Source organism: Gorilla gorilla, chromosome 3, assembly GCF_029281585.2.
Source record: "Gorilla gorilla gorilla isolate KB3781 chromosome 3, NHGRI_mGorGor1-v2.1_pri, whole genome shotgun sequence".
In the NCBI taxonomy this organism is placed as follows: domain Eukaryota; kingdom Metazoa; phylum Chordata; class Mammalia; order Primates; family Hominidae; genus Gorilla; species Gorilla gorilla.
In genome coordinates this window covers 32,003,008-32,022,876 of record NC_073227.2, presented here as the reverse complement: position 1 = coordinate 32,022,876, position 19,869 = coordinate 32,003,008, and the positions used below count along the sequence as shown (strand labels likewise).

General features: G+C 37.6%; 1 protein-coding gene across 3 annotated transcripts in view; it reads left to right on the top strand.

The window, feature by feature from the left end:
* PPARGC1A (PPARG coactivator 1 alpha) overlaps window positions 1–19,869 on the top strand; it is a 300,335-nt gene that overhangs the window by 248,529 nt on the left and 31,937 nt on the right. For all 3 annotated transcript variants that reach the window (XM_019025658.4, XM_004038496.3, XM_055385022.2), the window contains exons 3-7: window positions 11,759–11,953; window positions 13,931–14,053; window positions 14,912–15,116; window positions 18,989–19,034; window positions 19,144–19,217. In XM_019025658.4, coding sequence (XP_018881203.1) covers window positions 11,759–11,953; window positions 13,931–14,053; window positions 14,912–15,116; window positions 18,989–19,034; window positions 19,144–19,217 — 643 coding nt within the window. The remainder of the gene's footprint in view (window positions 1–11,758; window positions 11,954–13,930; window positions 14,054–14,911; window positions 15,117–18,988; window positions 19,035–19,143; window positions 19,218–19,869) is intronic.

Here is a 19,869-nt window from a genome sequence, read left to right as displayed (position 1 = left end):
AAAATATATAGAAGAAAATCCTTAAGAATCATTTAGCAGGTAGACTATGTAATAAAATAGACTCCAGAACTGAAATGAACTTTATGATAATGGTGATAGTCAGAAGATGTTGAAGAAAGAGAATGATTGGCCATATAAAGACTGAGCTGCCTTAGGACTGCCAAAAGCAAATTCAGGAAGTGAATAACCAATATGCTGTAATCAACAGGGAAGGACAGACCATAAAACAACTAGGCACATTAATGTAAGATATTGGGAAAAATAGTTCACATTGAATAAATAAAAATGTGTTAATAATAACTATTAAGATCTGGAATCACATGTGTTAGAGAGAATAAATCTAGCATAGACGGAATCATACATTTCAACTTGATTTACACACTACTCAACAGCCACAAAATAGCAAATTACCCAAACTTGCCTGATTATCAGAATCGCTTGGGTTGCTTATCAAAATTACAGAATCCTAGGCTCTACCTCCCAGGGCAGTTGTTCTCAACTGAGGGCAATTTTGCCTCCCGGAAACATTTGGCGTATCTGGAGACATTTTGGTAGTCATAACTGGAGGTGTGCTACTGGCATCTAGTGAGTAGAGGCCAGGGATGCTGTTAAGCATTCTAAAACACACAGAACAGCCCCCAAAACAAAGGATTATCTGGCTTAATATGTCAACAGTGCTGCAGCCCAGAAACCCATATCTAGAGATTTTGATTCAGTGGTCTGTGATGAGGCTTTGAAATCTGCATTTCTGTCTATGGATCCAAGTTTTTGTGATAAAAGATTGGAAACTTGGTGCTATCAGTAGAGTTGGACTTGTTGAAAAACATCCCATGGAAGGGAATGCTTAAGGTAGGCTCTGAGGTAGGGATAGAATAGAAACAAAAGATGTAAAGAGAGAAGAACATTCAAATAGAAGAGCAAATCATACCCAGTAGGATAAAAAAAGGCTATGAACCAACACTGGGCCAGCCAGCAATAAATAGTGAGAATCATTTGCAAAGCAACCTCCTCTTTCTGCATGGAAGGCCAACTGTGCCTCATGGCATGTAACTTGCATCTCCCACCTTAGATTTTAGCTGACAATAAATGCATGCTATGTCATTCTAACTCACTTCTTAGTCCCCAATATGAAGATAAAATAGCCCATGCCCACTCATTTTTCTAATAATATCTTCCATAAAATCCCAAAATATAAAGAAAGGGAGTGAGAATGATATTTCATCAGATATATCTGGTTTAATATCCAACTCTGCCTTTCATTAGCCATGTGAGTTTGGACATAATAATAGGGTTAAATGGGTGGTTTCAATTAAATAATGCATGTAAAGAAATTAACTCAACATCAGGAATATAGAAAATAGTAAAGATCAGCTGCTATTTACTATTGTTATTATTTATTAAAGTAATATTTATCTAAGAGAACTATGGCATTATTTAAATGAACAGAAAAAGTACAAGTTGGGATTTAAGATGATGGCAGGTTCTTATTATCAATCACAGCAACTGATTATTTTGTGCTTTGTTTTGTTTGAAGGGGATTGAGAAAATCCTGCCTCATAGAAATGAGTATTTTAAAATGGCTCCAGGTTTGAAACTATTCACCCTCAGTTCTCAAGATTTTTAAAAATCTGAATGAATGCAATACAAAACGATTCAATTTGGCTGCTTAATTTGGTCGTGGTTTCCACTGTGTTTCTGTATTTATGATAAGAAAGTTAACACACGTGAGTGTGTTTTCTAAAAAAAAATGACTTCTTTTGGCTATGAATTAAGGTATATAAATACATAAAATATACACTATAATATTTATGATAAATCCTTATACCAGCTATTCTAGTGTCCAGAGTTCTATGAAACATAGTTTAAAAACTTCTGGATAAGATTAATATATATTCCCAGCTTGAAGATGAATGTGTTATATGGTATGGAATGAAGAACCTCACCACTCTAGTCCAGATAGATTACATCAATGGTTTTCTCTTGACTAGAGAGTCAACACTCCTGCATGGTCAGAGAGTAGGTTTGTCTGGTATGATTATCTCTTCACGAAAGCATCTTGACTCTTTCAAGATGTTTGCAAATTGATTGCTTGATGATGTGTCCCAGTATCCTTCCAGACAACAGATTTGGGTAAATTTCTGCATTTTCAAGACCCATTTAAACTTCCTCTTTTACGAAAGATGATCATTACATTTACTTCTACAGATTCACTGCCTAGGAGTTCATTTCAGAATTAGGCCCTCTATAGCTGTAGCTGTTCATATTCTTTCTTCCCCACTAAGAATATATCACTTGCTTGCCTGGCCTGTCAGCTGGTATATGTGAAATGAATGTGGGATAATTTTGAATCATAGCCTAAGCTAAACATTATTAAGAAGACAAATTGTCCGAGGGTAGGAGGAGGTGAGGTTTACAAAGAAAATAACAACAACAACAAAAGAAGAATGAAAATCCATATATTCTTATATTATCAGGATGGATTAGACTCTTTAGTTACCATTCTAACTCATTTTAGTTAAGCCTCTCCTATATACTAAGTATCTCAATAATAATCAAATAGGTCTCACAGGCCTCCCCTTTTAGATAGTTCATGAAGAAGATAAATCACTAAAACATATGTTGAGTCAGAGAGATGAATGCCAAAGGGAAAAATAAGATAGGGAAAATGTGTAGAATGTGTCCAGAGTAGTTGGAAATGTTGCACTGAGAAGGTGACACTTGAGTAAATGAGGGGACAAAGGGGCAATCCATGTGGCCCTCTGGCAGAAGAACCTTCTAGGAAGAGAAAACAACAAGTGCAAAGGCCTGAGGACAGGAGAATGCTTGGCATTTTTGTGGAGTAGTGAGGAGATCAGACTAATTGGGAAGGTTTCAGATAGGTGCAAGAGGGGTTGCCAGAGTCAGATGAAGTTGGCCGAGTGTAGGGCCACCGTACATTCCAGTTAGCCTGGTGTAGTCTGGGTTCATCCCTGAGTAGCTGATTATGTGCACTATCCCCTCTCCCTCTCAAAAAACGTTCTGCTTGGATGATAAATTATATGGCGATCCTTGGTTAGTAAGGCACTCTTAAGATTTAGCTTTTAATCTTAGAGACATGAGAAGCCACGAAGGGTTTGGTCAGAAGAGGGGTTTCACATGACTTAGGTTGCATCAGGATCACTTAGTCTTCTGTGTTGAGAATAAAATATTGAGATGGGTTGGCAAATGGGAAGCCAGTTAGGAACGGATATGGTTTGGCTCTGTGTCCCCACCCAAATCTCATCTTGTAGCTTCCATAATTCCCATGTGTTGTGAGAGGGACCTCGGGGGAGATGACTGAATTATTAGAGCGGGTCTTTCCTGTGCTGTTCTTGTGATAGTGAATGGGTCACACGAGATCTAATGGTTTTAAAAACGGGACTTTCCCTGCACAAACTTTTTTTTTTTTCTGCCTGACACCATCCACGTAAGATGTGACTTGTTCCCCTTTCCTTCCACGGTGATTGTAAGGCCTCCCACCCACGTGGAACTGTGAGTCTAACTAAACCTCTTTCTCTTGTAAATTGCCCAGTCTCAGGTATGTCTTTATCAGCAGCGTGAAAACAGACTGATACCAGAAGCCTGTAGGATTTTCATTCGAGACTATGCAATGCAGCCAGAGAGTTGAGTTGTTTCACTTGAGGACATGTAGCTAGCTGGTGGTGGAAATGGATCTAGGATTAATTCTCCTGACTTCCAGTCTGGACTTCTTCCCACAGTGCCCAGTTTCTCTTTCAGTTTAAACTTGAGAACAAATAGAATGCCTTGCTCGCTCTTTTCAGGCCTATTAAGTGTCCAGTTTGATGGCACAACTCAGTTCCTTCCTCTTCCCATTGTGAGAAATAGGCATGACCCCCACAACCTCCCCGAACCTTTTTCCCCTTTCTCCTGAAGTAGCTCATTTTGCATATATTAACCAGGAATTTTTAGGACTTTCTGTTGAACTTCTGCATTTATACTTTTGGCTCTTATAACCTCTACAGAATACTGAATTTCACGTATACAGTACATATTTATTAACTCATGAATGTGTGATAGAAGCAAATCAATTAGGATGGAGTCTAAGTACAGATGTGAATATATGTTTTATGCCTGCTTAAATAGGAATATGTGTATTAATTGGAATTAAATGGATTCCCATGGGTCTAATTATGTCTGTGAATTCTTCAATTTTGTTTATATTTTATTTCCACTTGATTCTTATTTTATTTTTACAGGAATTAGCCCTGGTTTTTGATCGTTGCTTTCCTCAGTTAGAGTGGCTGAGAGGAGCAATGTATGTACAGATTATACATTTTTTTATAGTCAACTACAATTGAATATCAGAGAATGCACTCAAGGCATTGAGATATATATGTGCATTAGATTCTGTTTTAAATATGTGTGCTTGAGATATAAACTTGTGGGTGTGATATGGACAGACATATTTACACACGTGGTATTTCAAGTAGCCTGTATGCCCATGGGGAGTTACTCAGACAGTGAAATTAAAATTTATGTTATTTCTACCGGCCCACAAATTCCAGCAAATTTGGCATCCAACAGGGCAAAATAGATTGTCATATAATGTGCTTATCTCTCATGGGAATAAAATAAGAATAAGCTAACTCTCAGGGCATATGTAAGAAATGAGTGGACAAAAAGCATTTTATAATGTGTTACAAAATGTAAGGTGGTATTTATTGTCTTGATTTTTTTATTGCACACATATGCTTGAGATTTCTTTTCTTTTTCCCCACCGTCCAGTGCCCATACCTTATTCTCAGCCCTGTATTTCATATGACAAACAAAAAGTAATTGGGTTATTTTAAGGACTCCTCCTTTGAGTGAGGTAGGAGCTAGGAACCTCTCAGTCGTTACATGTGGGAGTCCGCCCACTTTTGGTTGGGTGTGTGACAAGGGGGCAGATATACTGTCAGTGCCCACACTTGGGTATAAAAGAAGCAAAAACAAAACCCACAGTGGATTGCAGAGATTTTAGAGGAGAAAGATAAGGAAGAGGGAAAAAAAATCAATTGTTTGAATGTGGGTATTCAAAATACTTAACAACCTATAAGCAAAGGCTCAGAGCACTTTAAGTAGACACATGCAGTGAAGCGGTGTCTGTTCTGATTAGAATGGGTTAAAGAAAAAAGCTAAAAACCTCAAATCCTATTCCAGTAGTCAACTCTGGATTGTTATTTTTAAATTTATTGCAGGAAAAAAACTTAGTTTTCTTTAAATTTTGACTTTCTTATAAATATTGAATCAAATTTTATGCATTAGAACCAAAATCTGTACATTTCTGCAAATATTTTTTGCTGATCCATGCATGAAACAGGTACAAGGTTTTATCTATGGAGATTCAAGAAAGGGACACACCTCTGACACACTGTATTTCTTATTTGAACTCCTGAATCTATTATAAAAGTTGCTTTCCCATGTAGTTATTTGAACTCCTGGTGGGGCCTAGCGGAACCAATAATCCAAAGTAGTGGATAATCCAAGAATGTCATTTATATTTGGCTTTGGAATACATTACCAGATGTTACTCTAGCAGATTTCCTTTCCTAATTAGGCCTCACTTAAAGTAGGAGTTAATTTTGTCTTCATTAGCTGTTTCCAAGTCAGCAGGATGGGGCAAGGAGGAAGCCTGGGGCATGCTGGGTATTTGGGGGGAGTTGGCCCAGTGCTAAACGTCTGTGGTAGATCCCGTTCAAAGAACAAAATTCAAACACAGATAATCAAGTTGATGGGAATATACACTGGAAATGTTTATGAACACCTTCTTGGAGAATTCTCAGGCCTTTGTCAACTCTTTTTTTTTCTATTAATCATGAGTGCAAAAAAATTCCATAATAGGAATTAGGCAAATAATCACATTAAATTTTGTGCAGAAAAAAAATTAGAGGCTCAGAGAGGTTAAGTCACCTCTCACACAGATTGATCTCTAAGTACACAGTACCTAATATACTGAAACTGATTAATGAATGATAAGAAGACCCCACTGTTTCCTTCTTATTGATGATTTGAATAATGAGGAAGCAAGAATTCTTCTGGCCTAATTCACATTAAGAGAGCCAAGATAATGAAGCTGTGATTAAATGGCTATTAAACTATTTTTATCAAACAGAGATCAAGCGAGTGTGAGAATCTGGGGACACAGAGTGTAATTGCAATCCTACAAAATCCAGAAAAAATTACTAACGTAAGCAGGGCATGGTCCTTTCATAACAGCTCGCATTTAGAAGTCTTTGGGATACCACATGCAGTATTCACTCTGCATTTCTCCCTTCAGGTGGCAGTTAGCATCTCAGAGTCCCTCCTCTCCTCCTTAATTTAGTGGATTTATTGACCCTCTGTGTGCAGTTGGGTGAGTTGAATGCACTGTCTGCCACACCATGTATAACCAGTTGGAAGATCCTTTTGCCAACTGTGCACAGAGGAAGAAGACCCAAATATTACAAACTGGGTTCAGAATTTTAATGTAGAGGTGCCCCTGGCTACCTGAAGGGCCAGAACCTATCTTCTTTCAACTACGCCTTTTAAATGATGTCAGACTAGTACAGGTCATAGAGGGACTCAGCTGTCCCAAAGAGCAGAGATAAACCTTCTCATTTTGTTGACTGTTCTAAACTATCATTTATTAACGACATGGTAACACTTAGGAATTGTTGCAGACTCTAAATTTTGGGTTGTTAGTATAAATGCATGTGTATCATCTGTCACTGGAAATTCTTTACACCGTGAGTGAGTTTTTGTTGATGTGCCTTCTTTCTTCCTAGAGCGCCCTTAGAGAATAAGGTGTTACAGTCACACAGACCTTTATTTAGGTCGGAAGAATTGCATTGTGTAAGGAGAACCCAAGGTTGACACCCACCATGGGAAATGCTGTTTGATAGCCACAGAGCTCAACTGTGGAAATGCCCATTGGCCTGTTTTCTACCTTTCCTTCCGCCTCTGCTGCCAGCTCCAAGGCTGAGCTTAGTTTGTGCAGCTGTAGATCACTGTCTAATTGGTGACCTGCTCTTTCTTCCTCCCTACTCTGCATTTTCTTTTCTTTTTTCCCGAACTCGGATGGAGCTAAGACGTATATTTTTTGTAAAATAGTATTTTCAAACAATTAGAAAGCAGTATCAGAGCCGAGTCTTTGAAAGGTTATCTTGCAATGTCAGTGCAGTGACTAATGTGTTTCTATACCCTGTCACCTGTGAACAGACATGTGTGAGTAGGCCAGTGTGCTTCATCTGCGGTGACTTTGATTTATTTGCTCTGTAAATTGGGACCAAAGCAATAATGGGAAGTGACATTAATTGTTTAACAGAGTCCTCTTTGTCACATCCATTGCCTTCTCCGGGGTGTTTGATTGTTGAAACTCATGCTAAACTAATTGAAATTGCCACAGTGAGGGGCAATATCCACTCAACATTATATAAACACAAAGTGTCATCAGCAAATAGCAAGTTTTCTATGATTAAAGAAAACACAGACAATTTGAAACAATAACTTTTTCCTTCCTTAATTCACTAAAAAATTTACTAAAATAAATGGTCTTGGAGCACCTCTGTGAGTCACCCACATACAGAGATAACAATAATATCGAATAATCATTTGTAATGGATACAGACTGTAAATAATCATTACAGCCCTATGGTAGATACTGGTTGAATAGTAGCCTTTACTACCCACATACTCCAACACACACACACACACACACACACACACACACACACACACACACAAGCCGCCATGCTAATCTCCCATCTTACAAATCCTCACCTCTCATTGTGTTTCCAGTAGAGAGGGGAATTAAAATAGTTGGTGGTTTAATCAGATCTTATAAATTAATTATGACATTATCAAGCTCCAATATTTTTGCCATTGTATTTGTTATACATTCTCCCAGACTTATTAAAGAAATTGGAGAAAACTGGTTGATTTAAGTGTTCTTTGTCATTTTAACTTGATTGGAATTATCGTAGTTTGTTTACACTAGGGATAGAGCTAAGGCGCCATTGTATTATGTGATTGAAAGCAAATAACGGCTTGTAGTATTGCTGGAAAGCCAAACACAAAATTTACATCATAGTAAACAAAATTATCCATTTATTGGTAAATATTCTTAACTCTTTTTCTTGAACTATTTTTGAACATCAATGAAATAAGCCTTTTTGAAAAATGGAATACTTGGAAAAATGCCCAATTTACTGAAAGTGTGTATATGTGTCTGTGTGTGCATGTGTATTTGATGTATTTTCTAAAATTATTAGATAATATGGAGATAGTTATAATGGTGTAAATCTCATAACTTTGAGATTATTTTTTAAATACATGTATTTCATTTAAATATAATTGTATTCAGAACAGTTAAATAACCTCAATTTAATTTTTGTATGTGGGGGAATCAAAGAAGGGAGTTATTGAAATCTTTGGATACCAGATTATGATCCTGGGCAGAAAATAAGGAATATCATTTCAGCCTTTTTAATATTAGAATTACATATACAGGGTCCTTTCAAAGGCATATTGCAAGAAGGTAGATTGAAGAATCTACCTGAGGGCCTGAGGGTATTCAATAAGCTTCAGTTATTGACTTGTGCAATTTGGATTTTAACAATTCGTCAGTTTATGGAAGTAGGTGGCATCATTTTGAAGTTAACAGTTACCCCTTCTGATTAGGATTTGCCTCCTGAATTAGAGGTTTGGGTTTTTATTTTTTGAGACAGAGTCTCCCTCTGTCACCCATACTGGAGTGCAGTGGCGTGATCTTGGCTCACTGCAACCTCAGCCTCCTGGGTTCAAGCAGTTTTCTTGCCTCAGCCTCCTGAGTAGCTGGGATTACAGGTATGTGCTACCACACCCAGCTAATTTATATGTATGTATATATATATATATTTTTTTTTTTTTTTTGAGACATAGTCTCGCTGTGTCGCCCAGGCCAGAGTGCAGTGGCAAGATCTCGACTCACTGCAAGCTCCACCCCCCGGGTTCACACCATTCTCCTGCCTCAGCCTCCCATGTAGCTGGGACTACAGGTGTCCGCCACCATGCCTGGCTAATTTTTTTGTATTTTTAGTAGAGACAGGGTTTCACCATGTTAGCCAGGATGGTCTTGATCTCCTGACCAAGTGATCCGCCTGCCTCAGCCTACCAAAGTGCTGGGATTATAGGCGTGAGCCACCGTGCCCAGCCAATTTTTATATTTTTTTTTTTTTTTTTTTTTTTTGAGACGGAGTCTCGCTCTGTCGCCCAGGCTGGAGTGCAGTGGTGCAATCTCGGCTCACTGCAAGCTCCGCCTCCCGGGTTCACGCCATTCTCCTGCCTCAGCCTCCCGAGTAGCTGGGACTACAGGCGCCCGCCACTGCGCCCGGCTAATTTTTTGTATTTTTAGTAGAGATGGGGTTTCACCGTGGTCTCGATCTCCTGACCTCGTGATCCGCCCACCTCGGCCTCCCAAAGTGCTGGGATTACAGGCGTGAGCCACCGCGCCCGGCCCAATTTTTATATTTTTAATAGAGACGAGGTTTCACCACATTGGCCAGGCTGGCGTAGAACTCCTGGCCTCGAGTGATCTTCCTGCCTTGGCCTCCCAAAGTGCTAGGATTACAGGCATGAGCCACCGTGCCCTGCAAGTGCATTAAAGTTTTAAACTTCAGACACACCATATTGCACCCAAACTCAAATCCAGGGACATGAGAGGGATGCATTATGCAAATTAAAAAACGTCAATTAAAGTCCCTGGGGAGTACAAATGGCTCTTTTTGGCCTCTTGAATCCAAAAGAAATCCTTAGTTTTACTGCTGGATGGAGGGTGATCAGGAATTAAGGAAAACAATTTTTATGTGAAAATAGAATGTATACGTGATAAAGGCCTGCCTAATTTCTGTAGTAATACAATTTGATTTTCTGATTAGCTGTCTTATTCTGTGATTCTTGTAATTTTGTCAGGTCAATTAACTGGAGTTCAGTGCTAGAGAGAAAGGAAGTATGGGTACTGCTAGCTTCATTAGATGTCAGCAGCTTAGGTGCATTTTATAATAAAATCTGTGTGGGATAATTTAGCCCATATTGTTAATGTCATAGCATACAGAACTTTAAAAAGAAGATTTTGGAAGCAGGTCAGATTGAACAAACAATGTGAAGTGCTAAAAGAAGGAAAAGAAAATGGTCCAGAAGATATTGTTGGCAATAAATGCAGATCAATGAATTATTTAGCAAGTAATCATTGATTAGCTATGCCATGTGCCCAGTGTTGGTACTGGTTGTCCACGTGCATAGAATATCACACACTGCCTTGTTAACAAGGTACATGTTTGGAAGTCCTTGAACATTTTTTACAGAGTACTGAAATAAATATTATATTTTATAATGAATTGTTTACAGGTTCTTCCCTTCCACAGTAGTGTTATTAGAAGGACAGAATTTGTCTTGTTTCTTTTTGTATCTCCCACACTTCAGATGTCCCTGGCACACAGTAGATGTTCAAAAATGTTTGTTAAGTGAATGATTGAAGATTAGCTTTCTATGAGTGTGTTGGTGGAAATGAATCAAAAACAAGGTAGAATATATTTGCAGGATCCCCTATTAGAAATAATAGTGCACTGGGGCCAGGCACAGTGGCTCACGCCGGTAATCCCAGCACTTTGGGAGGCCGAGGTGGGTGGATCACGAGGTCAGAAGATCGAGACCATCCGGGCTAACATGGTGAAACCCCGTCTTTACTAAAAATACAAAAAAATTAGCCGGGCGTGGTGGCGGGCGCCTGTAGTCCCAGCTACTCGGGAGGCTGAGGCAGGAGAATGGCGTGAACCCAGGAGGCGGAGCTTGCAGTGAGCCGAGATCATGCCACTGCACTCCAGTCTGGGCGATAGAGCAAGACTCGGTCTCAAAAAAAAAAAAAAAGAAAGAAAAAGAAAAAGAAATAACAGCGCACTGGAATAGTACCCCAGCCACAAGAAATAAATGCATTTAACAAACATTACAAAGTAAGACTTTATTCAGTGACTGATCACAGAAAGAAGAGTAAAAATAAGTCCAGAGTTTGGGTATGAAGAATTGTTACCCAAACTAAAGAAGTCAAAAGAAATAGCAGTTTTGTTGTGAAAGGTATAGAGTTTGGGTTTTGGGGATGAGGGAGCTATTATGAAGTAGAAGTGTCCAGTAGGCAGTTCGAGATTTATGACTAAAGTTGGGAGAGATGTCAGGGAGCAACATAAATAAATGATTTTGGAGTGTTCAGTGATGAGATTATAATTGAAACCATGAAAGTGTATAGTTGCTTTCAGTATAGTTCCACTTTCTGGTGTTGTTCAAATAAAGAGCTGTCTAGACAGTTTGGGGGGTATGCTGTATAGGAGATTCAAACACTATATCTGAAAATGAAATTGATGGTTAAAATTCTCTCAAGGTCCAAGATTCTCTAAATCTTTTCTTTTACTCAGGGAAAGAAAGAAAACATGAGCAAGTGGAAAACACTTCTGTAACCAAGAAGAATTGCATACAGCAGTTTTAGCACTGACATAACAAATCGATAAATTGGGCAGCTCAACCATCAGAGATTAGTAGAGTAGAGGTATTCATTAATTGTGTTATTTGGACCAAAACATGAATTTGGAGTTTGAGAAAGACATGATCTTTGTGTTCTGGAATGGGCATTCTAGATTTCACATATGGTTCACTCATTTGGTCAAACATGTTGATGCATAGTGTTACCTGCCTCCCAGGGTCAACTCACATCTTCTGTTTTTTTCTCTTTCTGCAGAAGATAGATGAAGAGAATGAGGCAAACTTGCTAGCAGTCCTCACAGAGACACTGGACAGTCTCCCTGTGGATGAAGACGGATTGCCCTCATTTGATGCGCTGACAGATGGAGACGTGACCACTGACAATGAGGCTAGTCCTTCCTCCATGCCTGACGGCACCCCTCCACCCCAGGAGGCAGAAGAGCCGTCTCTAGTAAGAACCCTTCCTACTGTTTAGCAGGAATTGGAGTTGCCTCTGGCTACCCGCTGCATGGGTATGATGTAGTCACAATAAGGTTTGGATTTTTTCATTTAGAATGATGCCAAAGCAATCCCCAAGCACACTCAGAGTTGCAAATTGTGTGATTCTCTGTTTAAAAGTGTTGATAATACACGTCTTCGTGTAGTCTTATTGCAGTTTTTTTTTTTTACTATCTTTTGCTGTTATGTGTGTGTATTTTTCTATCTTAGTGTTATTTATGTTCATGATGAAAACTTAGAAAATGTTGGAGACTAAAAAGAAAAGACTAAAAATTTCACCTGTGATTTCAAATAACCTCTCATATAAAAATGATTGCAATATCCTTTTAAGATATGTCATGAACATATCGGTTCAAATTTAAATACATGCATAATTTTTAATGGTTGCATAGTATTTTATTGTATGGAAATATTCTAATTTATTTTGCAATCTTTTATGGGTGGATATTTAGTTTTTTCTTCTATTTTTCACTATTTCAAATTGTATAATAATTAACATATTTGCATTTGTATTCTTATACATACAATCCTAGAGATAGAATTGGTAGATCAACGAATATGCAATGTTTTAAGACTTTGGATCCATATTTCTTATGAAGATTGAAAAACTATAGCACGTTTGCCACCCAAGTTACTTAAATTTATGGTAGACAATGAAGACTGAATTTGTTGGAAATGAAGAGAGAATTTTCTGTTCAATGCAGTGCTTGACCAGAGTTTTATTAGTTCTAAGACACAGTTTACCTTCTCATCTATGATAGCCATTTGTCATTTGCTAAAAATCAGACATAAGGGCATGCTGTGTAAATTATGGGATGCCATGATCCTCCAGACTCTAATATCGTGTTTGGCATGCCATTTAGAGGTTGTTACTCTCCTATCGCTAAGTTTTTGAATGTTAAAAATACTCTATGCAAATATGTGGAGGCCCTACTTTGAGTCTATTGGATTTTGAGGTTTCTGATATAGAGAATATCTCATAAGTAATTGTTATTTATTCTCCAATTTCTCCATTTGTTAGTGTCATTGGCTTTGCTCCCTAGTACCCTGATTTCTTTCCATTGATATCAGATTGTTTTCATCTATTCAATTTGTTCATTTGGGAAGAGCAGTTGACTCAGAGACATACTGTATGTCAGGACAGGGAAGTCCTTGAGGGTCATCCAGTGAAATGAAGAAACAGAGGTCAGGAGACAGCAAATACTTTGCCTGTGTCAGAACCCACATCTCCTGATCCACAGGCCAGGACTCTACTTACAAATCCTTTTTTTCTTTTCTAAAATCAGTGATAGTCATTCTTTTATCCAAACATTCTTTGAATCAGTAATTTCATATACCAGGTTATGAAACACGGTTCAAAGCATCACAAAATCTTTCATTTGTTGCCACTTGACTTATTTGGGTTTTTAGAAAGAAAATGTGTATCTATTCTCCCCCACCCCCCACACTCCACTCCCATGTCTTCATTTAGCAAGGCAGCTTTTCTCACCTAGCAGTGATTTGGAAATTATTTTAGAAAGATGTTTTTTGCTTTATTTGTTCAAAAAAAATACGTAGACAACACCAAGTCCAATTTATGCAGTAATCCCTTATGGCTGGAAATTTTGAGATTTTCCTTCTACTTTTCACTATTATTTCTTGTATAATAATTGGCATATTTGCATTTGTGTTCTTATGCATACGATTCTAGAAATTGAATTGGAAGGAAAGGAAATATTTTCATAGTTGGTAGTGTAATGCCAAACTTTTTTCTACTCTTTAAATATCATATTTCCTGTAGCACTATTGCGCTAAGGTGTGACATAAATAAAATGATAGAATTAACTTTTATAATTATAATAAATTACATTTAAAATTTCAATAACTTATTCCAATGCTTAAAAGATGCATAACTTTACTTGCTTTTCCCTTTCCCTGATAATGTTTCTAGCTTAAGAAGCTCTTACTGGCACCAGCCAACACTCAGCTAAGTTATAATGAATGCAGTGGTCTCAGTACCCAGAACCATGCAAATCACAATCACAGGATCAGAACAAACCCTGCAATTGTTAAGGTACAAATGTAAATTTTTTAATACAGGGGGGAGGTACCAAAGGATTTTGGCTCGAAGCAGTAAAACAAATAAGTTTGTAGGTATTAATTCAGCTGGGACCCCGAAGCTGCCTCATAATGATGAAATAGATTATGAATGGGATTCCGTAAACAGCGCTTGAGCTACTTTAAACTAGGCAGAGTTCATTTACGCATTGTCTTTGGGTGTTTGGAATGGAAGTGCCACTGTCTGTTAGTTCTTGCCCACTTTGTTGTTACCTGCAGCATTGTGGGCCACAGTAAAATTTGCTGATAAGCTGGTATTATCTATGAGTGGCTTTAAGATGCAGAATTGCTGTTTTGCTAGCTGTCTAACCTGAGAAAGATTGCTTTTGGAATCACCACAAAACATCTATCTCTGCCATTAATTGGAGGGAATGCTGGCAATGCCATAATTCAGCTAGTGGGCTGTATTAAACAATGTTTGTCTTGCTATTCACTGTGAGTGAAAACGGAGCATTAAGGGGTACTTAAGAGAGTTGTGAGTACTGGGCGTCAGCAATCAGTGGCAAATTAAGGTTTAAGCCAGCCGATTTTTTTTATTCACAATAAAGGCGCTGTAGGGTCTTGTTAGTTACATGTTGCTGAGTAGGAACATTGAAATGTAGGAGAAATAAAATAAAAAGCTGCATAAATGTCATTTAGGAATTTTAAATGTAATTTTCTTTCCTTGTTCTGCAAACAATTATTCACAGCTCATAGATCTAGTACACTTAGACTGAACACTTCATTGAAAAATCCCATCTCTTCAGAAAACCTATATCCATTCTGATAAGGTTCAGTTCACTAATTTTAGCTTTCTTTATGCCTTGTTTTTAAGACTGAGAATTCATGGAGCAATAAAGCGAAGAGTATTTGTCAACAGCAAAAGCCACAAAGACGTCCCTGCTCGGAGCTTCTCAAATATCTGACCACAAACGATGACCCTCCTCACACCAAACCCACAGAGAACAGAAACAGCAGCAGAGACAAATGCACCTCCAAAAAGAAGTCCCACACACAATCGCAGTCACAACATTTACAAGGTAGGCTGGGGACCAAAACGAGCTGTTGGTGAGGGCACTGGAAGCAAAGAAAGCACACGCAAGGTCTGAGAACACACCAACTTCTTGCTTCCATCCCTTCAGCGTCACTCTGTGGAAAGAGAATTCAGCACTTACTATAGAGCGGGGGAAGAAACCTTTCTTTGGACACAGGTTAAACATATTCTATTCAGCTGATAGGCAGTCTAATTCACAAGCACCAAAAGACTCCTGAAATGTTAGCCAGGTGGTAAGGAATTGCAACATCACATGATGTTCATATGAATCTCAGAATTGCTGAGATAATTGAGGTTATGAACAAGCTGGGCTAACCAATTCATTATAGAGCTTTTATTTTTTCCCTTCCAGTAATGGAAAAAATGAGGCACCAGTGATTTGTTACATACACCTTAAGAAGTAGTAAATAGTGTTTATGCAGCCTCTCTTGATTACTAAGTACATTCCTTTTCTAATTCTTCTTGTTCTTTCTTCTTCTTTCTCCTCCTCCTCCTTCACCTCCTGCTTTCTACCCTTCCTCTTCTTCTTCCTCTTCCACTCCTTCTTCCCCTTCTCCTCCTTTTCTACAACCACATGCTATGCTCACAGATTTTATTCTGTAAATAAAGATTTGAAAATTCCTGATTATTTTCTTTCTATTTAAGAAAGTGCCTAGATTAAACTAAACATCTGGGTTGATTTTTATTATCACCATATATTGCTGGAGAAGGCTGATGTTTCTGAGATAGATCCTGGTGATTTGGGGAAAACCTCTCTTGGCAGAGATAGAATTTTCTATCTTTTTGGCTCCTCCTTCTCAAAATGTCGTGGTCTTAGAAGCCCAAAGACCCCTTGAAATGGGCAGTTGATTTAAAACATGCCAGCTTCTACTTTAACCTTGTGGTGGAAGTAGGCATATTATAACACACCAATTATAAACATACACCTCTTTTTTTTTTTCACTTTCATTTTCCCAACTTTTCCTTTTAACTGCAGAGTGGGAGCCAGTGATTTCTGCTTTGAACCATGATTAATTCGTGTAGGTTTGCTGTTATTGCTGCTGATTCAATACACTTTTTTTCCCCAGTGTTCTGAATTTTCTTCCCTCTTCACTACCTCAGTATTAGCCCAGGATTTTCAGAAGCCTTCCTTTAATACTTTAAATTGGCTTTCCATTAGGTTTTCCCTGGTAGATATCTCAAATGCACTGCCCATCACTTTCTGTCAGTTTGGGAAAATATAATTAGTGAAATGGACCACATTCTCATTGCTCCAGCTGGATCTTCCTCATAAGCACTACAACAGTTTTTCCTGGAGTAGAACGACTCTGCCATAGGCCTCGTTGGTCATGAAGGCCTCAGGTGAGGGGAAGCAGATGAGCTCGCTCTAGTGAGTGAACAAATGAATTCACTGGGCTACTGCTCACCCTGTCCTGGTCATGCATGCATTTTCTGGGGCCAAATTTAAAGTCCTTGTAATATGTGACCCAGCCCGGCAGCACATGTTTTAAAGTTTTTTTTTTTTCTTTTAGTAAACTTTTACAAATCATGACAATGAAGAATTAAATAGGCCTTTGGAGGAAATTTTCTTTAGATGAGACTGGCTGTATTTGGTATATATCTGTGGCAAGGTACAAAATGCTCACCCCAGAACAAAACCTGTTGACAAACAGACAAAATTCTTTAGTTATGAAAGGCTTAAAAGAAATGAAACATGGCTGACGAGTAAGAACTAATAAATGCTCAACTTCAGTGATTATTTGAATTATTATTCAAAATCAAAATGTGGAAAATACATGAACAATTAGAGATAACTAGGAGGATCGATTGAAATTACCTTTCTTAAGGTGTTGTAATTTTTTTCTCACTGAACATCACGTATGATCTCCATAAAACATTTTGGAGTCAGGTTCTTTTCCTTAGGATGATTGTCTAGCCATGGTTGTGTGTTGATGTCTCATTTATTTGTTCATTTATTCATGCATTCACCCAAATACCACAATCTACATGAAAAAGACACATTCCTGACTTTAAGGATCCTACTAGTCTCTGGTCTACCAGTCACTGGAACAGGGTGGATTAAACTCTCAATAAACCAAATCAATACTCCTCTAATGGTAGCATTAGAGAGTCTGGGTTTATTCAGGGATCGGATTCTGTATGGGGTTTGGGGACTGTCCCCTTCTTATGGCTCTCATTTCCTGTTTGCCTTTGGTCTTATTAACTATGACTGTTGCCATCTCCTCTCCTTTCATTGACTTTGGCCTTACCTGTACCCAACAATCAGAATTCGAGAGTCTTCCTTTGAGCATTTCAAATAGCCTAGCCTACCTCTTGAAAACCAGAATTTCAGTGACTGATTTTTAATGTACATTTATTGTGTCACATAGCACATAGTTAATATCTGGTTATATTTTCTATAGAAGTTGTATGAATTATCCTAATTATTAGTTGAGTATCATAAAACTTGGTAAAGTTTCTTCATAAATGGATTATTTTTGAAAAACTTGTTATATTAGACATACTCAAAAATTAATGTAAAATCAGCTCATTTATCTGTATAAATGAAAAACTGAATCAATGTATCTAATTTGTTGAAGATATGAGCTTCATATTTCTGGATGTATGATATACCATTCAACTGTGTAAATCTAAATCTATAAATTAAATATGCAAATACTATTTATCCAAGTAAAGTGTCTAATTTCAGGTTAATTTGGACATGAATAATATTTTCACATTTCAAAAAAATTAATTGCTGGGGTTGATTAATTTACTTTAAAGTCGTTGAATGCAATTTCTTTTGACAATAGGATAAAGGAAACAGAATCTTGGCCAACTCTGTGAGTAACTATTTTATGGCCCTGAAAATATCACTTAGTATCATTGGGTCTCAGTTTCTTCAACCGTAAGATAAGAAACTTTATTCTAAAGACCTTTTTGGTTTTGACACTATGATTTTCATTACATAAATAACTACCACTTGACCTTTTGAAAGTAATTATTTTAATGAGAAAAAATTGACATAAACCTACATACACATAAGCATATGCTTATAGATAAGCATAGATATACATAATACATGAATGTATAGCCCAAGTGTGCCTCTCATCATATTTTCCCCTCCTGTTCAAAATACAAGATTGCCACAGAGAAGCAATTGAAATTTTGGGTGAGAAGATTCTTAATCCACCCTTCATTATTGGGAAATGCCTCCTGTAGGAGGTAAGATTCAGAAAAGCACAAAAGGCGGTAGTTAGCCTCTTTGCAAGTCTACACACCTTTCAACTGATTAACATGGTGTTTTACTTTAGTTGTCTATCAGATTTGGGGATCTGAACCCCTTCTAAACCATCTGGATCAATGCCCACAATTTGCCATCATCTCTCAATTTTCAGTGAGTGGAATAGTTACTGCATGAGCTTTGGCCTCATAGAAATAACTATTATCAGGGCTAGATATAAAATTATATGTTTTAGGAGTAAAATCAACTGAATATTCATAACGTTCTGTCGCCTTATAGTTGCTCTGCTGTTTTCTTGTCTAAACAAACCGTGTACTGTATTCCAAATTAAAACAGAAAACATTATTTCTCTCTGATGGTATGATGCAAATTTTGTATCTGTAACAGGGAGGGTTCATTTTTGGAAAAATTCTATTTTCATATGTGTTTTTGAATGGTAGTTTACTGATGCAAACGCTGTTTGGAATTTGTTTTAGCATAATGGACTTTTGTCTGACTTTGATTCAATATTCAGAGAATTCCTTAGTTTTGTCTTTCAGTTTTCTGGTTGTTTTTCCAACTTGACTGTTGTGGAAAGAAAAGAAATCTAAAAGACACTCAATATTACATAATTAGTTTCTTTTTTTTTTCTTTAGCCAAACCAACAACTTTATCTCTTCCTCTGACCCCAGAGTCACCAAAGTAAGTATTAAGAAATGTAACCATTTTCTGAAAGGGAAGGGGGTTCTAATACATTTGGCTACAGCAACTCCATTTCAGTTTGTTTTTATAAATGTGCCATATCTTCCAGTGACCCCAAGGGTTCCCCATTTGAGAACAAGACTATTGAACGCACCTTAAGTGTGGAACTCTCTGGAACTGCAGGTAAGCCTTATATTTCACTTAGAACTTGTGTGTGTCTGTGTATATGTGTGTGTGTGTAATAAGATAATAGAGTGTACTGTCTATGTGGTTAATGAAATTAACAAAGAATACAAAATTGGATAAGAAGTTATCTGCAAATATTTCCAGTTGCTTATTTAAAAAAAAAACTAATAAAAAATATTGAAGCGCTTAAAAAACTTAGACTAACTGAAGAGCTCTTAGGCAAACTTCTGAGTTGGTTGCAAATGGTGCCCTTGCACTAAGTGCTTTAAGTTTAGGTACTTGAACCCCACCAAAAAGTGAGTCGTGGGATGTCTAAACAAGAAATTCCTTGGCTCTGGCCATTGCTGATAAGGTTAAAGGAAGAGTACATTAAACAAGATGCTTTGAACCAGAACTATGGTGCCTACATGCACCGTGGTCATTATTGCTAGTTTAATTTCACACTTTGAGTTTGCTAAATTACCTTCTTATGAAAGGTCTAATGCATGACTGCATGACTTGGTCAAGCAGTAGAGTAGTTAATTTCATGGTGTAGATATATAGTGTATGTGTGTGCAGACTCACACATATGTACATATATACATATTTTTATAGGCATGCACACATAGACACACAAATCTTATAAGCATATACTTAACATCATTTCTTA